The sequence below is a fragment of the Leopardus geoffroyi genome, chromosome E2 (assembly GCF_018350155.1).
Source record: "Leopardus geoffroyi isolate Oge1 chromosome E2, O.geoffroyi_Oge1_pat1.0, whole genome shotgun sequence".
Lineage (NCBI taxonomy): Eukaryota > Metazoa > Chordata > Mammalia > Carnivora > Felidae > Leopardus > Leopardus geoffroyi.
Window position 1 is genome coordinate 8,413,548 of NC_059335.1, and position 18,623 is coordinate 8,432,170.

The window sequence follows — 18,623 nt, forward strand, 5'->3', positions numbered from 1 at the left end:
AAATATACTATGTTCATGGATTGGAGGATTTAATATGTTAGGATGCCAGTTCTCCCCACATTGGTCTATAGGTTTAGTCTCGCCCTGGGTTATTTCCATCTCTTTCCCCCAGAAGGAAAACAAAAACCATCAAATATGGGGGGGCTAGGACTTGACCTAGAAATTTTTTTTTCAATTTTATTATTATTTTTTTAATGTTTATTTTTGAGAGATAGAGAATGAGGCAGGGAAAGAGGGAGACAGGGAATCCCAAGCAGTCTCCACACTCTCAGCACAGGCCCAGTGAGGGGCTTAAACCCACGAACCACGAGACCTTGACCTGAGCTGAAATCAAGAGTCAGATGCTCAACCAACTGAGCCACCCAGGCGCCCCTTCTTTTCTACTTTAGTTGCTTATGATTTTTTTTTTTAATTAATGGGCTTTATTTTTTTTTTTAAGATTTTATTTTTAAGTAATTGGGTGTAGACCCAATGTGGGGCTCAAACCTACAACCCCAAGATCAAGAGTAGCAAGCTATACCGACTGAACTAGGCAGGTGCCTCTACTGGGCTTCCTTTCTTTCAAGTTTATTTATTTTGAGAGCGAGAGAAAGAGCATGATGGAAAGGGATAGAGAGGGAGGAAGAGAATCCCAAGTCGACTTCCCATTGTCAGTGCAGAGCTGATGCAAGGCTCAGACTCACAAACCATGAAACCATGACCTAAGCCAAGATCAAGAGTCAGTTGTTCAACTGACTGAGCCACTCAGGTGCCCCTAGGCTTTATTTTTTTTTTTTTTTTTAATTTTTTTTTTCAACGTTTATTTATTTTTGGGACAGAGAGAGACAGAGCATGAATGGGGGAGGGGCAGAGAGAGAGGGAGACACAGAATCAGAAACAGGCTCCAGGCTCTGAGCCATCAGCCCAGAGCCTGATGCGGGGCTCGAACTCACGGACCGCGAGATCGTGACCTGGCTGAAGTCGGACGCTTAACCGACTGCGCCACCCAGGCGCCCCTAGGCTTTATTTTTAAGAGCAGTTTTGGGTTGGGACATCTGCCTGGCTCCGTTGGTGGAGCATTCGGCTCTTGATCTCAAGGTCATAACGTTAAGCCCCACGTTGGGTGTAGAGGTTATTCAAATAAATGAAAACTTTTTTTTTAAGAGTTTTGAGTTTAAGAAAATGAAAAAAAAGTATAAAATATTCCCATACATACCCCTTTACCCCACTCCAGTTTACCCTCTTATTAGCATCTTTTTTAAAAAAAAACCATTTTGGGAGCGCCTGGGTGGCTTAGTCAGTTAAGCGTCCGACTTCGGCTCAGGTCATGAAATCATGGTCCGTGAGTTCGAGCTCCACATCGGGCTCTGTGCTGACAGCTCAGAGCCTGGGGCCTGCTTCAGATTCTGTGTCTCCCTCTCTCTCTGACCCTCCCCTGTTCATGCTCTCTCTCTGCCTCAAAAATAAATACACATTAAAAAATAAATAAAAAAACATTTTTAATGTGCATTTGAGACAGAGAGAGAAAGGAGGGGAGGGGTTAGAGAGGGAGACAGAGGATCCAAAGCAGGATCTGTGCTGAGAGTGGAGAGCCCAACGTAGGGCTTGAACTCACAAGCCTTGAGATCATGACCTGAGCCAAAGTCAGATGCTCAACCTAACTGATTGAGCCACCCAGGCATCCACCCCCACCCCTGCCTTATTGACATCTTGCATTACTGTGATACTTAGTTATAATTGCTAAGCCAACATTGATACATTATTATTAACTAAAGTGCATAAATACATTAGGGTTCACTCTTTGTGTGGTACATGCTAGGGACTTTGTTGTTGTTTGAGAGGGAGGGACAGAGGGACAAAGGGGGAGAGGGAGAGAGAGAATCCCAAGCAGGCTCCACACCCAGCGTGGAGCACGACACAGGGCTCACTACCAGGACCCCGGGATCATGACCTGAGTCAAAATCATGAGTTGGACTCTCAACTAAGCCATTTTGACAAAAGTATAATGACATTTATCCAGCATTAGCATATCATACATAACAGTTTAACTGCCCTAAAAATCCAGGGAAAATTTTTTTTTTAGAGAGAGAGTGGGGGACAGAGGATCTGATGCAGGCTCCACACTGACGGCAGACAGCCCGACGCAGGGCTTGAACCCACAAACTGTGAGATCGTGACCTGAGCCTAAGTCAGATGTTCAACCGATGACTGAGCCGCCCAGGTGCCCCAGGAATATATCTTTTTAAGATTTTATTTTTAGGTAATCTCTACTCCCAACATGGGGCTCGAACTTACAACCCCCAAATCAAGAGTCACGTGCTCTACCGACTGAGCCAACCAGGTGCCCCACATCGTTCTTTTTCCTTGGTGTGACGTCGCCTGGGGGAAGGTTCCACGGCATATTTACCCCTTCTCCTGTGGATGAGCGCATGGGCTGTTTCTGGCTTGTGGCTCTCCTGGTTAAAGCTGTTACAAACCTTTTGGTGGCCTTATTCTTATAGATCCTTTGGGAGCTCTAGAGGAGAATTTAAACCAGTGGGTGTCACAGGGCTGCACGAGGAATAAATGCCTGGACCGTCCTGTCCTTCTGCCCCAACTCAGCAGCGGAGACAGCGCCGTGTTAGAACCCAAGTCAGCTCACATCTACTCAGGACCCTCCTTGAGCTCCCAGCTCACTGAGTGCAAATTCTGTCCCCGCCTCTCTGGGTCTCCGCCCGTAACTATCTCGTCACACCGCAAAGCGACCCCGAAGACCTGTCCACGGGACCCTGTGCCACCAGATTCCAGCTCTCTGTTTGCTCTTACCTCCCCCGCCTCTCCAGCTCGCTGACCCCATTCCAGCCACACCGGCCTCCTGGCTGATCCACACACGCAGGGCACACTCTGCTGTTCCCTCGGTCTGGCTGGCTCTCCCTCCGGATGTCCCCAGGGCTTACTTCCTCATTCTGTTCACCAGGGAGGCCCCCACCCCCAGGCCACTCAGCCAACAGCACACTGCCGTCCTGTGCTCTCCAGGGGGCTCCAGGAACGCCCTCAAAACCTGCTGACGCCTAGAGCCTCCTCTCCAAACGCCTGTCCCCCCTCCTTCCAGCCCACGGTCCCCCTCCCGCCCAGCTCCCAGGCACAGCCCCCAATTCCTCTCCAAGGCCCCCGTCACCCCCTCAGAGACACACAGACAAGGCCCCAGCACTGGAATTTATTGCCTCCCTGGCAGAGAGGAGGCATTGTGGGGGCCGTGCCGGCAGGCGGGCGAGTCCTGGGGGGGCTGGTGGGGTGCGGGGCGGGGGGTGTTTCTCTGTTGTGGGGTGTGAGGCCCAGATTCAGAGCTGGAATGGTCAGTGGCGGCTCTTGAAGGCTGAGCTTGACACGGGGGTGGGGGTGGGGCCTGGTCTGGGCTGGGGGGGTTCTGCCAGTGAGAAACGGATGGTCACTCACCCTTTGGGTCTGTGAGACCCCGGGGGAGGGGAGGGGGCAGGGAGGGGCTGCAGCGTCCTGGAGAAGTTTGACCTGGTGGGTCCCTGAGAGCTCAGGGGGACAGGGACACGGGGTGGGTGTGGCCACATCCCGCAGGTCCAGATGGGGAGGGGGGCCTGGCCACCGGGGCCCCTCCTCCGGTCATCCCACGGGGCCACAAGGCTGTAGCGGGCACACTGGGGCTCAGAGCTCATCATGGTGTCGCGTGAGGTCCTCGCCGTAGTTGGTGGCCTGGCTGCCCACGAACATGTTCCAGTTACTCAGGATCTCGGCCTTGCTCAACCGCCCATCCTGGAGGGAGGGTCGGAGGTCAGCAGGGATGACAAGGGGCCCTGCCTGTGAGACTCCTCTCTGGACCTCTGTGGCCCCCCCAGGTCTCCGTCCCTCTCTCTCTGGCTCTCCGCTCCTCCCTTCCCGCACCCCTCTCAGTATGTCTGTTGGGGCCCAACGGGGACCTCAGCAGCCCCAAGGCGGGTCTGGTCAGTTCTGCAGAGCCTCCCCCCGCCCCCCCCCCCCCCCCGCCCACCCCTGCACACCTTGTCGGTGTCGCTCTCGTGCAGCAAGTGGTTGGCCTCCACCAGTGGCTGGTCCTGGGCGGGGGGCAGCACCCAGTGGCCGACCTCACTGCCGTCCAGCCGCCCGTCCTTGTTCAGGTCGCGGAAGTCCCGGAACTGCTCGCGCTCGGTCCGCACCCAGGCCGGCTCCTCCTCCCCGGGCTCGGCCGAGTACAGATCCGCTGGGTCGGGCGACAGGGGCGACGTCAGGCGGTTCGGGGCCGCGGCGACCACCGGGGGCTCCGTCCGGTCCCCGACCGCTCCTGACCAAGGGGCCCCGGGCAGGCCCCTTCGCTTTCCCTGGCCTCGGTCTCCTCCTCTGTTTGAATGGGACTAACGGCAACACCCCATTTACAGGTGACAGTCCTGCTACAGGGAAAGTGACTTGACTGATCGATCCTTTCCTCAACTGGCAATCAGTCTGAGGGATACACCCGTGAAATGCTGTGGGCCACCCTTAGAACAGCTCACCCCACTTTCAGAACCTCCCTCAAGGGGCACCGGGGTGGCTCCGTTGGTTGAGCGGCGACTCTTAATTTTGGCTCAGGTCATGATCTCAAGGTTTGCAGGTTCGAGCCCCGCACTGAGCTTCGCACAGAGCCGTCTTGGGATTCTCTGTCTCCTCTCTGTCCCTTCTCTGTTTACTCTCTCTCTCTCTCTCTCCCAAAAAATATATCTAAAAAATTTTTTTTAATTATTGAAAAAAAAAAAAAAAAAAAAAGACTTGGGGCACCTGGGTGGCTCAGTCAGTTAAGCATCGGACTCTCAGTTTCAGCTCAGGTCATGATCTCAGGGTTCGTGGGTTCAATCCCCGCATCAGGCTCAGCGCTGACAGCGTGGAGCCTGCTTGGGATTCTCTCTCTCCCTCCCTCTCTGCCCCTCTCCTGGTCACTCTCTCCGTCTCTCTCTCTCAAATAAATAAACTAAAACAATTTTTAAAAAAAAGATTTTCTCTCTCTCTGCTCCTCCCTCGCTTGCACAAGCATGCGCTCTCTCTCTCCAATAAAATAAAATTAAAAAACAACAAAAAAAAGAAGCTCCCTCAAGATTGCTGGAGCCTCTCATTTGTTTCATTTGTTTGGAAATGTTTGAAAAACTCTCCCCCCAGGGGCCGGATTCAGGAAAGTAGTCCACAGATGGATTTGGAAGACATTACAACCGGACAAGTCTTTTTACACAAGACCATGACAAATAGTACAGGACGCCTCCCTCCCCTCGGGGACCAGGCAGGGAGCTGTCACCAGGATGTCACCAAAGACCCTCAGTCAGGCTTCTGGAACAGTGAGGGCAGAGAAAGTGAAGAGACTTTTTTCTTCTTTTAATGGTCCTAAGTCCTTGTTTCTTACAGGGAATGATGACAATGGTAAATGGGAGTTTTGGAGGCATTTTTTTTTTTAATTGTGGGGAAAAAATTAAAACTTCAAGAGATTAAAAATATAAACTTAAAAATGCAAAAACAGGGGCGCCTGGGTGGCTCAGTCAGTTAAGCATCCGACTTCAGCTCAGGTCATGATCTCCCGGCTCATGAGTTCGAGCCCTGTGTCGGGCTCTGTGCTGACAGCTCGGAGCCTGGAACCTGCTTCCGATTCTGCGTCTCCCTCTCTCTGCCCCTCCCCCGCTCACGCTCAGTCTCTTTCTCTCCCCAAAATACATAAACATTAAAAAAAAATTTTTTTTAATACAAAAATTGGGGTGCCTGGGTGGCTCAGTTGGTTGAGCAGAGGCTCTTGATTTTGGCTCAGGTGATGATCTTATGGTTCGTGGCTTGGAGCTCCGTGTCGGGCTCTGTGCTGACAGTGTGGAGCCTGCTTGGGATTCTCTCTCTCCCTCTCGCTCTCTGCCCCTCCTCTGCTCGTGCTCTCTCTCTCTCTCTCTCTCAAAATAAATAAATATTAAAAAAAAAAAAAAAGTTACTCCCTATCCTACCCCCGGCCCCCCTTCAGCCCCTGGCGACCAGTAATCTAATTCCTGTCTGCATGAATTCTCCTATCCTGAACATTTCATATAAATGCAGTCATACGATATCGTGGCCAAACTCGCGAACTGGGAGATCATGACCCAAGTGGAAATCAAGAGCCTCAAACAGAGTGAACTCCCCCCCCCCAGGTGCCCCCGTTTTCTTATTAAAGTGTAGCTGCCACACAACGTCACTTTGGTTTCCTGTACCCCACCGCGACTCAGCGCGCTGTTTCCAAGACTTATATACTTTGTAGCATTGTATTAATCCTTTATCCCTTTGTATGCCCCAATAACATTCCATTGCCTGGATAGACCTTTCGTTCGGGCGTTCATGTGCTGAGGGGAGTTTGGGGGGCCTACAGGTGACTGTACCGGCTGGGTGCTCTATGACCGCCTTTAGAGGCAAGGACACCGAGGACGAGGAACTCGCGGGCGGTCACACAGCTGGGGGGGGGCAGGCGGGCAGGTGGGAAGGAGGCAGGCGGGCTGTGAAGCCCGCACTCCGGAGCACGGCGCACCCCCACCTCTCCCACCCTCCCTGACTCGCCACCTGCCCCCCCCTCCCAGCCTGGCTCAGGGCCCGTGACACGCCCTCAGTACTCCTCCTTCCCGTTCTTCCCCATACCATTCAAATGTGTGAGGTTACGGGACCCTGGGGAGTCCGGAACCCCACGGGGAAGAGAAGCAGCCTAGGGGGGTCCGGGTGGGACCCTGGGCTCGGCCGCCTGAACTGACGTCCTGCTTCCCCCTCAGTCAAGTATCTATCCCTCCGGGCCTCAGCTTCCTCATCCGTAATATGGGGGAATCACAGCCTCGTAGGGGTTGAGGGGGGCATTAACTGAACTGATGAGGTGCTAACCACTTAGAACAGAGGCCAGCATGTGACAGGGTGCCAGCTTTCATTCTTAGTCAGTGACGATGCTGCAGTTCTTGTTTACAGGGGGGTAGGGGGAAGACTTCTACCCTCATAGATGTAAAAAAAAAAAAAAAAAAAAAAGAAAAGAAAAGAAAAGAAAAAAATGAATTATGCTTAAATAAAAAGGTCTTGGGGCGCCTGGATGGTTCAGCTGGTTAAGTGTCTGACTCCGGTTCAGGTCATGAACCCGCGGGTCATGAGTTCAAGCCCCGCACCAGGCTCTGCGCTGACGGCTCGGAGTCTGGAACCTGCTTCAGATACTTCTGCCCCTCCCCCACTTGCGCTCTGTCTCTCTCTCTCTCTCAGAAATAAATAAAAAGGTCTTGAGAGGCCTGGCTGGCCCAGTCGGTAGAGCATGTGACTCTTCTTGGGGTCCTGAGTTCAAGCCTCATGTTGGGTGTAGAGATTATGAACAAATAAACTTAAAAAAAAAATGTGTTGGGCACCTGGGTGGCTCAGTCGGTTCACCATACAACTCTTGGTTTCGGCTGAGGTAGTGATCTCATGGTCATGAGATCGAGCCCTGAGTCGGGCTCTGCACTTACTTTGCGGCGTGGAACCTGCTTGGGAGTCTCTGTACGCGCCCCCCAACCACTGCCCCTCCCCCCTCATGCTCTGTCTCTCTCTCAAAAATAAACATTAAGGGGCGCCTGGGTGGCTCAGTCGGTTAAGCGTCCGACTTCAGCTCAGGTCATGATCTCACAGTTCGTGAGTTCGAGCCCCGCATCGGGCTCTGTACTGACAGTGCAGAGCCTGGACCCTGCTTCGGATTCTGTGTCTCCCTCTCTCTCTGCCCCTCCCCCATTCGTGCTCTGTCTCTCTCTCAAAAATAAATAAACATTAAAAAAACACTTTATAAAAAAATAATAAAATAAACACAAAAATTTTTTTCTTAAAGAAAAAGAAAAATATTTTCTTTTTCTTTTTTTTTTTTTTTAAGCGTTTATTTATTTTTGAGACAGAGAGAGACAGAGCACGAACGGGGGAGGGTCACAGAGAGAGGGAGACACAGAATCCGAAACAGGCTCCAGGCCCTGAGCTGTCAGCACAGAGCCCGATGCGGGGCTCGAACTCACGGACCGCGAGATCATGACCTGAGCTGAAGTCGGATGCTTAACCGACCGAGCCACCCAGGCACCCCAAAGAAAAATATTTTCAAACTTGAAAAAATATCCATGTTTAACAGCTTTCCCCTCAGCTAAATTCTTTGCCCTTCAAGACAGGGGTAGAGGCGGGGCCGAGGGCAAATTTGGGGGTGTCACAAGACCACCCCCCAAATTCGGAATAACAGGAGACACAGCCTTTGCTGTGCAAATACAAGTTCAAGACAAGCTCCCTGACTTCCCACCCCAACCAATGCAGCCCCTGAGGCCGGATTTTGCAGACTCCAGACCCTCCCAGGAAGGAACCCGGTGTGGGATATTCTCTGCTGTATCCTCAACCGCTACCATGCAGTAGGTGTTCAATCCATGTTTCCTGGTCCTGGCACACAGTAGGTGCTTGATAAATGCTCTTCTGGTCTGGCACATAGTAGGTGCTTGATAAAAATTGGCGAGGCCCAGCAAATATGCGTACTCCATAAATGTTTGCTAGGCCTGACACGCGGTGGGTGATCGATAAATACATGAGGGGCCCAGCACACAGTAGGTGCCTAAAAAATGTCTGGTGGCTACACGAACTCAAGCAGTGCCCCTGCCCCCACTTCAGAGGGCCATGGCTCTCCCATGGGTGGTATACACTGGGCTGTTCGGGAGCAGACAAGCGTCCTCAGGGAGGGGATCAGGTTCAACTCACCAATGTACTCCTCCACTTGGACGTAGCCATCTTTGTTCTTGTCCAGATCTTCCAAGGTTTCCTGGGGAGAGAGGCATTGGGTCAAGCTCTAGGGGAGGGATGTGAGGTTCTCTCTGGGAATTCTGGCTCGGCTGTGCGGCCAGGCATCAGAGCAGTCTCGGCACGGTCTACCCAGCCGGGGCTTGGGTGGCTTTCTGGGGTGCACAGTGATGCAGGCCCTACCTGGGGTGGGGTGGGGGGGTGGCCAGGGAACCCGGATGTCTTGTAACATACAGAACACACAAGGAGATGTGTCCCGCATCGGTAACACTGTTCTCACCCCCGAAGCAGACACTCTCCAAGGGCAGAAGCCTCTTCCCATTTAGCAGAGCCTAGCCCCTAGCTCCCTTTTACGTATAAGCAGGACATAACTTGGTGGACCGTTGTCACGCACAATACCTCAGTTCCTGGTGTTTTTCTCCACTTTGGGTTTTTTTTCTTTTTTAGGTTTTACATTTATTTTTGAGAGAGACAGAGAGCACAAGCAGAGGAAGGGCAGAGAGACAGAAAGAAAGAGAATCCCAAGCAGGTTCCGCACCATCGGCACAGAGCCCGACGTAGGGCTCGAACCCGGGAACTGTGAGATCATGACCTAAGCGGAAATGAGTCGGACGCTTAACCCACTGAGCCACCCCGGCGCCCCTTTCTCCACTTCTTGAGCAAACAGCTTCTGTTCCCCACTTTTACATTCAAACTCACTCACTATAGGACAGTGCCGCGTCCGACACCCCACTATGTTTTCTAGCAGAGACAGCTCCAACATCTTAGGGTGGCCAGAAAAAATATGGGAGGCTCACTTACATTCAACTTTCAGATGAACAAGCAATAATTCTTTAGCATAAGTATCTCCCCACACAGTGTTTGGAATATACTTATGCTATAGGACACAGTTACATTTGAATTTCAGATAGGGGCGCCTGGGTGGCTCAGTCGGTTGAGCGGCTGACTTCGGCTCAGTTCACGATCTCGTGGCCCACGGGTTCGAGGCTCACGTCGGGCTCTGTGCTGACAGCTCAGAGCCTGGAGCCTGCTTCTGATTCTGTGTCTCTCTCTCTCTCTGCCCCTTCCCTGCTTGCGCTCTGTCTCTCTCTCTCTCTCTCTCTCAAAAATAAATAAACACTGGGGTGCCTGGGTGGCTCAGTCGGTTGAGCCTCCGCTCAGGTCACAATCTCAAGGTCTGTGAGTTCGAGCCCCGCGTCGGGCTCTGGGCTGATGGCTCCGAGCCTGGACCCTGCTTCGGATTCTGTGTCTCCCTCTCTCTCTGCCCCTCCCCCGTTCATGCTCTGTCTCTGTCTCAAAAATAAATAAACGTTAAAAAATTTTTTTTAATAAAATAAATAAATAAACACTGAAAAAATTTTGAATGTCAGATAGTTTTTCAACATAAGTATGTCCCAGATATTGCGTAGGACATACTTATGCTAAAAAACGTATTTGTTGTTTACATTACTTGTCATAAGTTCAAGTATAATTGAATGCCCTTTGTTATTTGCTAAATCTAGTAACTCTACGATACATATATTGAAATTCCTGTTATTTCTTTTTTTTAATGTTTATTTAATTTTGAGAGAGAGGGGGATGGAGTATGAGTGGGGGAGGGGCAGAGAGAGAGGGAGACACAGAATCCGAAACAGGCTCCAGAGTCCGAGCCGTCAGCACAGAGCCCGAATGCGGGGCTCGAACTCGGGACTGGTGAGAGCACGACCTGAGCCAAAGTCGGAGGCCCAACTGACTGGGCCACCCACGTGCCCCTCCTGTTATATCTTATAAGTGATTTTTCTCTGTGTTCCCTTGATATAGTACAGTTGGGGCTAATAGCAATGTTTTGAAATCCTACGTGTGGGGAGGTTACACCTGACATCCGTGAACGTGAAAGATTAAGAGTGGAATTCAGACAGAGGCTTGGCAAACTTTTTCCATAAAGGGCCAGATAGGAACTATTTCCGACTCAACTCTGGAGCTGTAGCACACGAAGTGTATGGCCCTAGCCGTGTTACAATAACACTTTATTTACAAAAACAAGCTGTGGGCTGGATTCAGCCGCAGGTTACATAGTTTGCTGCCCCCTGGTGGGGACCATGGATTCAACTGCTGGGGTTCAAATCCAGGCTGCGCCACTTTCTAGTCTGGGTGATCTCAGGCAAGTCTCACCTCTCTGTGCCTGCGTGTCCTTGTCTGTAAAATGAAGGTGACTGCCCACCCCCACAGGGTTGCCGTGACAATTCAATCAACGTAATGCTTAGGTAAAGGTGTTACGACGGTGCCCCCGGCACACAGGACATGGCGATCAGGGTCTGTTAAGTAATCTCAACTCAGGGGCCGCCTGGGTGCCTCAGTCAGTTAAGCGTCCGACTCTTGGTTTCCACTCAGGTCATGATCTCACGGTTTGTGAGATCGAGCCCCGCACTGGGTTCTGCACTGACAGCGCAGAGCCTGCTTGGGATTCTCTCTCTCTCCCCACCCTCCCCTCTGCTCTCTGCCTCAATAAATAAATACACGTTAAAAAAATAATCCCAACTTAGGAGAGTAAAGAGGTGTTACAACATTATCTACTAGTGAGTTCCAGAAGGCTGGGTTAACATCTCTCCTCTCTGGATCCTTTTTTTTTTTTTTTTTTTTTTTGAGAGAGAGAGAGAGAGAGAGAGAGAGAGAAAGAGCATGAGTGGGAGAGGGGCAGAGAGACAGAATCCCAAGCAGGCTCTGTGTCATCACTGCAGAGCCTGACGCGGGACTCGATCTCACGGACCGGGAGATCGAGACCTGGGCTGAAACCAGGAATCAGACGCGTAACCGACTGAGCCACCCAGGCGCCCCTCTCCTCTCTGGATCTTTGTCATCTCCAGAGTGGGCTGGACATCAAGCCAATAAAATGCCCTAGAAACATCTAAAGCCACTGCAAGCACACATCCCAGTGGGTGCAGTGATTCCCTCCAGAAGGTTTATCCCGTAGCTATACTGACGTGTGTGTGTAAAGGGACGTAATGAGCATCTACCACGGGTCAATTTTGCAGTTTGGCATGTACTAACTCATCTAGTCCCTGTAACCAGCCTTCATGTATGGATATTATCAGTACCACCATTTTATAGGTGAGGAAAGGTCTAGAGAGGTTAAATAACTTGCCCAAGATCACACAGCCAGAAAGCTGCAGGGCTGGGATTTGAACCCAGGCCTTCTGGCCTCAGAGCCCTCGGTCCTAACAGGCTTGCCACAGACCCTCAAAACAGCTCTGAAAATGGAAACACAAGACAGGGGTTAGCCGTGGGGACGGGATGGGGAGTAGGGTCGAGGATCACTCACTTTCTTTCTTTCTTTTTTTTTTTTTTTTTTTTTTTGCATCTTTTGGGCATTTAAACACACCAGTAAGTTAGCTATTTTAGAAATACACATAATTATATTTGAAAACTAATTTGTGAGGGGTGCCTGGGTGGCTCAGTCTGTTAAGCATCCGACTTCAGCTCGGATCATGGTCTCATAGTTCGTGGGTTCGAGCCCTGCCTCGGGCTCCGTGCTGTCGGCACGGAGCCTGCTTCAGATTCTCTGTCCTCCATTTTCTCTGCCCCTCCCCAGCTCACGTGCACATGATTCTCTCTCTCAAAAATAAACAAACACTAAAAATAAATACATAAAGGGGTGCCTGGGTGGCTCAGTTGGTTAAGCTCTGACTTCAGCTCAGGTCACGATCTCACGTGGGTTCGAGCCCCACATTGGACTCTGTGATGACAGCTCAGAGCCTGGAGCCTGCTTTTGATTCCGTGTCTTCCTCTTTCTCTGCCCCTCCCCTGCTCGCGTTCTGTCTCTCTCTCTCAAAAATAAACATTTTAAATAAATAAATAAATAAACAAACAAACAAACAAATAAGGGGCGCCTGGGTAGCTCAGTCGGTTGAGCGTCCGACTTCGGCTCAGGTCATGATCTCCCGGCTCGTGGGTTCGAGCCCCACATTGGGCTCTGTGCTGATGGCTCAGAGCCTGGAGCCGGCTTCAGATTCTGGGTCTCCCTCTCTCTCTGCCCCTCCCCTGCTCGCGCTCTGGCTCTCTCTCAAAAATAAACATCAACAACAAAAAAATTAAAGTCTATTAAAGTCTAAAGAACGATATCCTTCCACTATAAAATGGAGAGGGGATTGGTGAAAAATTACAAATAGAAAGTCCATGTATGGGGGTGTGGTCAGGTTGGGGCTTTCCTGGAGTTTGGCCACAACTGGGGCTTCCAGAGGCATTTCTGGGGAATATGTTTTCTTTTTTTTTTTTTTTTTTTTTAACTTTTTTTTTCAACGTTTATTTATTTTTGGGACAGAGAGAGACAGAGCATGAACGGGGGAGGGGCAGAGAGAGAGGGAGACACAGAATCGGAAACAGGCTCCAGGCTCTGAGCCATCAGCCCAGAGCCCGACGCGGGGCTCGAACTCACAGACGGCGAGATCGTGACCTGGCTGAAGTCGGACGCTTAACCGACTGCGCCACCCAGGCGCCCCTGTTTTCTTTTTTTTAAATGTTTATTTCTTTTTGAGACACACACACACACACACACACACACACACACACACACACACACAGTACAGCGGGGGAGGGGCAAAGAGAGGGCAAAGAGACACAGAAGCCAAAGCAGGCTCCAGGCTCCTGTCAGCACAATGCGAGGCTCGAACTCATGAACCGTGAGATCATGACCTGAGCCGAAGTCGAACACTTAACTGACTGAGCCACCCAGGTGCCCCAGTCTGTCTGGGGGATGTGTTTTCTTTAAAAAAAAAAAAAAAAAAAAGTAGTTTTATTTATTTATTTTGAGAGAGACAAAGACGGTGTGAGTGGGGAAGCGGCAGAGAGGGAGAGGGAGAGGGAGAGGGGGAGAGGGGAGAGGGGAGAGGGAGAGAGGGAGAGAGGGAGAGAGGGAGAGAGGGAGAGAGAGGGAGAGAGAGAGAGAGAGAGAGAGAGAGAGAGAGAGAGAATCCCAAGCAGGCTCTGCACTGCCTGTGCAGAGCTCGATATGGGGCTCGAACTCATGAAACCGTGAGATCATGACCTGAGCAGAAACCGAGAGACGCTTAACGGAGCCACCCAGGCGCCCCTGGGGGATTCTTCTGATGGCAGGCTGGGGGCCCAGACCCCAAATGTGACCACAGGAAGGGGAAGGCAGAGCCAGGAGAGATTGGACACTGGGAGGTCAGGAGTCGGGCAAGGGAGAAGTTGCCCTCCATTGATCTGTTTGTAGCCTGGGTTCCCTGGGGAAGGCGCTGGACGACCAGGTGACGGGCACTGTTAGGCTGGCCCTGACGTCAAAAGCCTGGGTCTGGGGTGGGGGAGAGGAGAAGGTGGGAAGTGAGGAGCAGGCTCCTCGGGCCCTCACTCACAGCAATCACGATGTCCCTCATGTGAGGGAATTCCTCGGGGTGCAAGAAGGCAGTCAGCTCCTCACGAGTGGCCATTGAGTCCCCGTCCTGGTCCGCCACCCGGAAACGCCGCTCATCACGAGCCATCATCTTCTTGTAGGTTTCGGCGTCCTCTACATCATGAAACTCTTCACCTGGGGAAGGGGGATATCTCGGTCAGGTGTGCTTTAATCGGAGGGAATACGAGGCTGGTTGAGGGAAAAGCCAAAGGGATCCAACTCAGTGGAGTCAGGGCAGGAAGACCTCACAGAACCCATAATAATTAATAGAGATTCATTATTTGTATATAGTATCTACCCTGCAGTGAGAGCTTATTATATGCTCTTTACCTACAAAATTGCATTTAATTCTCACACCCACCCACACACACACACACGAGTAAAAGGAATTCTTTCATTTATTCTCACTTTATGAAGGAGAAAATAGATTCCCACAGAGAGGAAATAAGTGGCCCAAAGTCATAGGGCCAGGAATGATGACCTCTGAGTGGACACTGGCCCTTGGGGCCCCAAGGTCACCCTCTGGTGCAGTAGGTTATACTGACTCGGGCTAAGGACAGAGAGGAGAGGAAGGGCATTTTCAACAAAGGGAACAGTATGAGCGGAATGTGGAGTTTTGAAGAGCGTGATGAGTTCAGGGAAACTGAGGGAGATCCACATGGCTGGCCAGAAAATGCAGAAAAAGAAAGCCAGAGCGTTGAGCCAGGCTGGACTGAGTTGCTGGGAATCTCCTTTGGAGGCTCTGGGAAGCCATGAAAGGCTGTGAGCAGGGGAAGGTCAGGGTCAGATCTGGGTGTGGAAAGCCCCTCTGGGATTTGCATGAGGGACAGGCTGGAGGAGGAGTGTGGGGTGAGGGTCCAGGAGGGAGAGAACATTAGCTGTGGGGGTCACAGGGCTGGGGCATGGCGACAGACAGGAACATTTACCATGTCCCCAGACAGCCAGGGGACAGGGTGAACGGATTTGGGGTTCTCAGGATGAGAGGTCGGAGATCAATGGTCAGGATGACGGAGTATGACAGGTAGATGTCCCTGGTCAAGGATCCCCCAGTCGCGGGGTTATGGACGTCGCGGATGCCGGAGCCAGAAGCCAGAGATCAGAGGCGGGGAGTCTCAGGGTGATGGGGTACTAGAAGTGGGTAGACCCTGCTCAAGGGTTAGAGGTCAAAGCTTAGGGATTCTGTTTAATAAGCTAAAGGTTCTCAGGATGAGACTATCAAAAAAAGTCAGGGTCACGATGTGTGTGGGGAGCGGGAGTCGGGGTCTCGCCGCGTACCGGGCTCGTAGTGGCCATAGGTGGCGTTGCGCAGTTCCTCCCAACCCACACGCCCGTCGCGGTCCGTGTCGTACGTGTTCCAGGCCGCGCTCACCGAGTCCCGTATGTGCCGCTGCTGCGTGTGCGCGATCCAAGCGCGGAGCTCGGCCAGCGACACCCAGCCGTCCCCATCCCCTGCGCGGTCCATGCGGTCCACTATGCGCCTGCGAGTCCGGGCGGGGCACACGTCAGTCCCGGACTCCGCCCCCCCAGGAGTCCCGCCTCCACCCAGGCCCCGCCCCTGGAGCAGAGCCACGCCCCCCACTCGAGACACACCCTCAGAGCGCGGTGATCGCGCGGTCTCAGAGCCGCCAGCACAGCCAGGGGAGGCACGTGTCAACCCCAGGGCCGCACCCAGCGCGGGGCTCCGCCCCCTCAATCCAGGCTCGGCTCCCAGAGGCTCTCACGCCCTTTCCGAGGCGCCGCGGTCCTCCACAAGCCCAGGCTGGGGGAAGGACCTACGACAATCCAGGGTCACACCCTCCACTCCAACTCTGCCCCTAGACCCTCACTTGCTCCATCTGTTTGTCCGAGTCGGGGTGGGGTGAGGGAGCGAGGCGCCACACCGCGCCCCTCGCCCGCATGGCCCCTGTCCCAAGCCTCTGTCTGAACTCTGATGGCCACGGCCACACTCACCCCTGACATCTCACCGTTTTAGGCCCTGCGGGTCTTCAGGCCATCCCTTCCAACCCGCCCCCTGCCCCGCCCGCCTGGCTGCACCGGCCCATTGCAGGTGCCTCTCCCCACAGCGCCGCCCTGGGCTGCGTCCCGCACCTCTTCCCTACCTTTCCCTGACTGTATCAGGCATTGGCCTAAGACACTCGCCCGCAACCCCGCCGGCTTGGCCTCCATCACTCCCTTCCCGTGCTCCGACCGGACCACGTGCACCTTGCGGTCTCGTATGAAGCCCCTGGAGGCCCTTCCTCACACACCTTCTCTCGGGCCGCTCCAGTCGGATCCCAGGCCCCCGTCACCGGTTTGGGTCCTTGCCCAACCGCTCACAGAGCCCACAGGGAGCGCTCCCCTGGGTCGCTGTCCTTTAGCCCCGCAACCCAGCCCCTAGGGTTGACTCCCAGATGGCGATGCCCAGGTCGCCGCCCCCTCCCGCTCTGGGCTGTCTCTGCTCTGATCGGTCTGGAGCTAGAGTCCCCAGGACTCACACCCTCCCTCACTGAGGTTCAGGCCGTTGTTCAGTCTAGGTGCAAATTCTTCCACCCCCTCTTGCTGTCTGTGTGACCGCGGGCAAGTCACTTAAAAAAAAAAAAAAAAAAAAAAAAACACGAACAAACTCTCTGAGCCTCGGTTTACCCCTGTAAAATGAGGGATAAACACTAGCCTGATTGTGGGGATTGCCTAAGTTAACCCTTGTAAAGCACTTAGAAGGGTTCCAGGTACTGTAGTAAGGGCTGTTCCAAATGCGTTAGCCTATGGCTGCCTTTCCTCCTCCAACCCTCCTTCACCCAACCCCATCCAAGCACAATCTCCCAGCCAGCAGACCCAGTCACCGCCACTGTCTCCACCCTGGTCTCGTCACCATCGTCTCTGGTCTCCCATGTAGACTACTCTAGTTGATTCCTCACTGGCTCCCTGCTCCTTGCCCCCTACAGCCTGTTCCCCCAAAGGTAACCAGAAGGATTCTGTTGACACTTAAGTCAGCTCAGATCCTTCCTCTGCCTAGAGCCCTCCCTTGGCTGTCATCTCATCCAGAGAAAAGCTGAAATCTTCACTGTGGCCTGAAAGGCCCCGGGCTCTTTGTTCTCTCTCTGCCGTGACCTCCCACCTTCTCCTCTTTCGGTAGCCTCACTGTTGCTCAAATATCAAGCCTGCTCCTGCCTCAGGGCCTTTGCATTTACAGTTCCCTCTGCCTGGAATGCTATTCCCCCATATACTCACATGGCTCACCATGACTCACCTTCTCACTGAGGCCTCCCCTGACCTCCCTGTTTAAAAATACAACCCCGAATCCTCCCTTCCATCTCTCTCCTACCCCAGACGGGCTCGGCTTTCCTCTGGGCTGAGCTGGTCGAATTCCTTGGCCACTTCCCGTCCCAGGAAAGCTTCATGGTCGTACTGGAAGTTTCCGTGGGCGTCATCATGAGGGGCCTCGCTCAGGGGGGCCGCCTGGTGCACCCTCCCCTGGCCGTGAGGGCCTGCGTCAGGGGATGGCTTGCCCTGGACCCCACGCCTGAGCAGCAGCAGTAGCAGCAGAAGTGATGCACGCCACATCATCAGTCCCTAGGGAGTGGTGGAGGCTAGGAGTCAGGGGTCACAGGAAAAAGGATAGAGACAGGGCAGAAGAATGCCGGGCCGGCGCGGGGGGGGGGGGGGGTGCGGTGCGTGGAGAGAGCGAAGACAAGACAGATGGTAGCAAGCCGCAAAGTTTAGGGCTCAAGAAGGGCCGGGGATGGGCAAAAGGGGGGCGGGGTTCTCCGAGGTAGGGACTGACTCTTCTGAGGGAGTCCCAGACTGGTCCCAGAGCCGTTAGTGGGGGTTTCAAGCGGGAGACGTGGCGTACTTCCCACGCCAAGTATGGGATGGGGTCGTGGCCAGAGAGAAATCATGCAGACTCTCAGGCGTCCTTTGCAGCCTGGACTCAATTCCTCGACCCGAGCGAACCCGAACCGCCCTCCCTGGGCAGGCCACCCGCTCTCGCCTCCCTTTACCAGACAATCCAGCTTCGCTTCCCCCTACACGCTCCGCTCGGCGTTCTCCGTAAAGATGCCCCATTTGGCGGCTCTCCAGCCAGGCCCCGCCTCCAGCAGCTCAGAGGCCCGCCCTCCGACCAATGAGCGCTCACGAAGACCCCCCAGGGGGCGGGGCCCGTGAACTCCGCGGACGCCCCACGCCACGTCCACAGAGAAGAGTGGGGGCCCCCGAGGTTCCGCCCGCCCCTTCCCGGGGCCGGCGAGGTGGGCGGCCCCTGGAGAGACACGAGGCGGGAGGACTACAGCTCCCGGCAGGCCTCGCAGCTCCCTGCCCGACCACCCCCAGCTCTTCGATTTCGGGAGCCTCTTGGGAGATTTGCTTTTTCTTTGGGGGGGGGGGGGGAGATGTATTTTTTTAAGTTTTGTTTTGTTATAAGTAGGCTCCATGCTCAGTATGGGACCCGAGCTCACCACGAAGATCAAGAGTCACATGCTCCATAGACTGAGCCATCCAGACACCCCATGTTTGTTTCTTTGTTTATGTATGTATGTATGTATGTATG

At 53.3% G+C, this 18,623-nt stretch overlaps 1 protein-coding gene across 2 annotated transcripts; it reads right to left on the reverse strand.

Moving 5' to 3' along the window:
* Positions 1–3,159: 3,159 nt before the first annotated feature.
* RCN3 (reticulocalbin 3) lies at positions 3,160–18,186 on the reverse strand. 2 transcript variants are annotated; one of them, XM_045441884.1, is made up of 7 exons: positions 18,079–18,186; positions 17,403–17,650; positions 15,377–15,579; positions 14,064–14,236; positions 8,677–8,737; positions 3,990–4,189; positions 3,160–3,744 (listed from the first exon to the last, which is right to left on the reverse strand). In XM_045441884.1, exons 2-7 carry the CDS (start codon positions 17,642–17,644, stop codon positions 3,637–3,639), a joined length of 987 nt encoding a protein of 328 aa, XP_045297840.1. In that variant the 5' UTR covers positions 17,645–17,650; positions 18,079–18,186; the 3' UTR covers positions 3,160–3,636. The 2 variants fall into 2 exon arrangements, with proteins under 2 accessions (XP_045297840.1, XP_045297841.1); XM_045441885.1 differs by lacking the exon at positions 18,079–18,186 and adding an exon at positions 17,862–18,059.
* Between the last annotated feature and the right edge of the window lie 437 nt (positions 18,187–18,623).

What these genes read in the sequence shown, in the direction of transcription:
- RCN3 (XM_045441884.1), bottom strand. Translation starts at nt 17,644, where the DNA reads ATGATGTGGCGTGCATCACTTCTGCTGCTACTGCTGCTGCTCAGGCGT. An exon ending in CTATGGCCACTACGAGCCCG is followed by an intron (nt 14,237 to 15,376) that starts GTACGCGGCGAG and finishes CCCCTTCCCCAG; the next exon opens with GTGAAGAGTTTCATGATGTA. An exon ending in ACGAGAGCGACACCGACAAG is followed by an intron (nt 3,745 to 3,989) that starts GTGTGCAGGGGT and finishes CCCTCCCTCCAG; the next exon opens with GATGGGCGGTTGAGCAAGGC.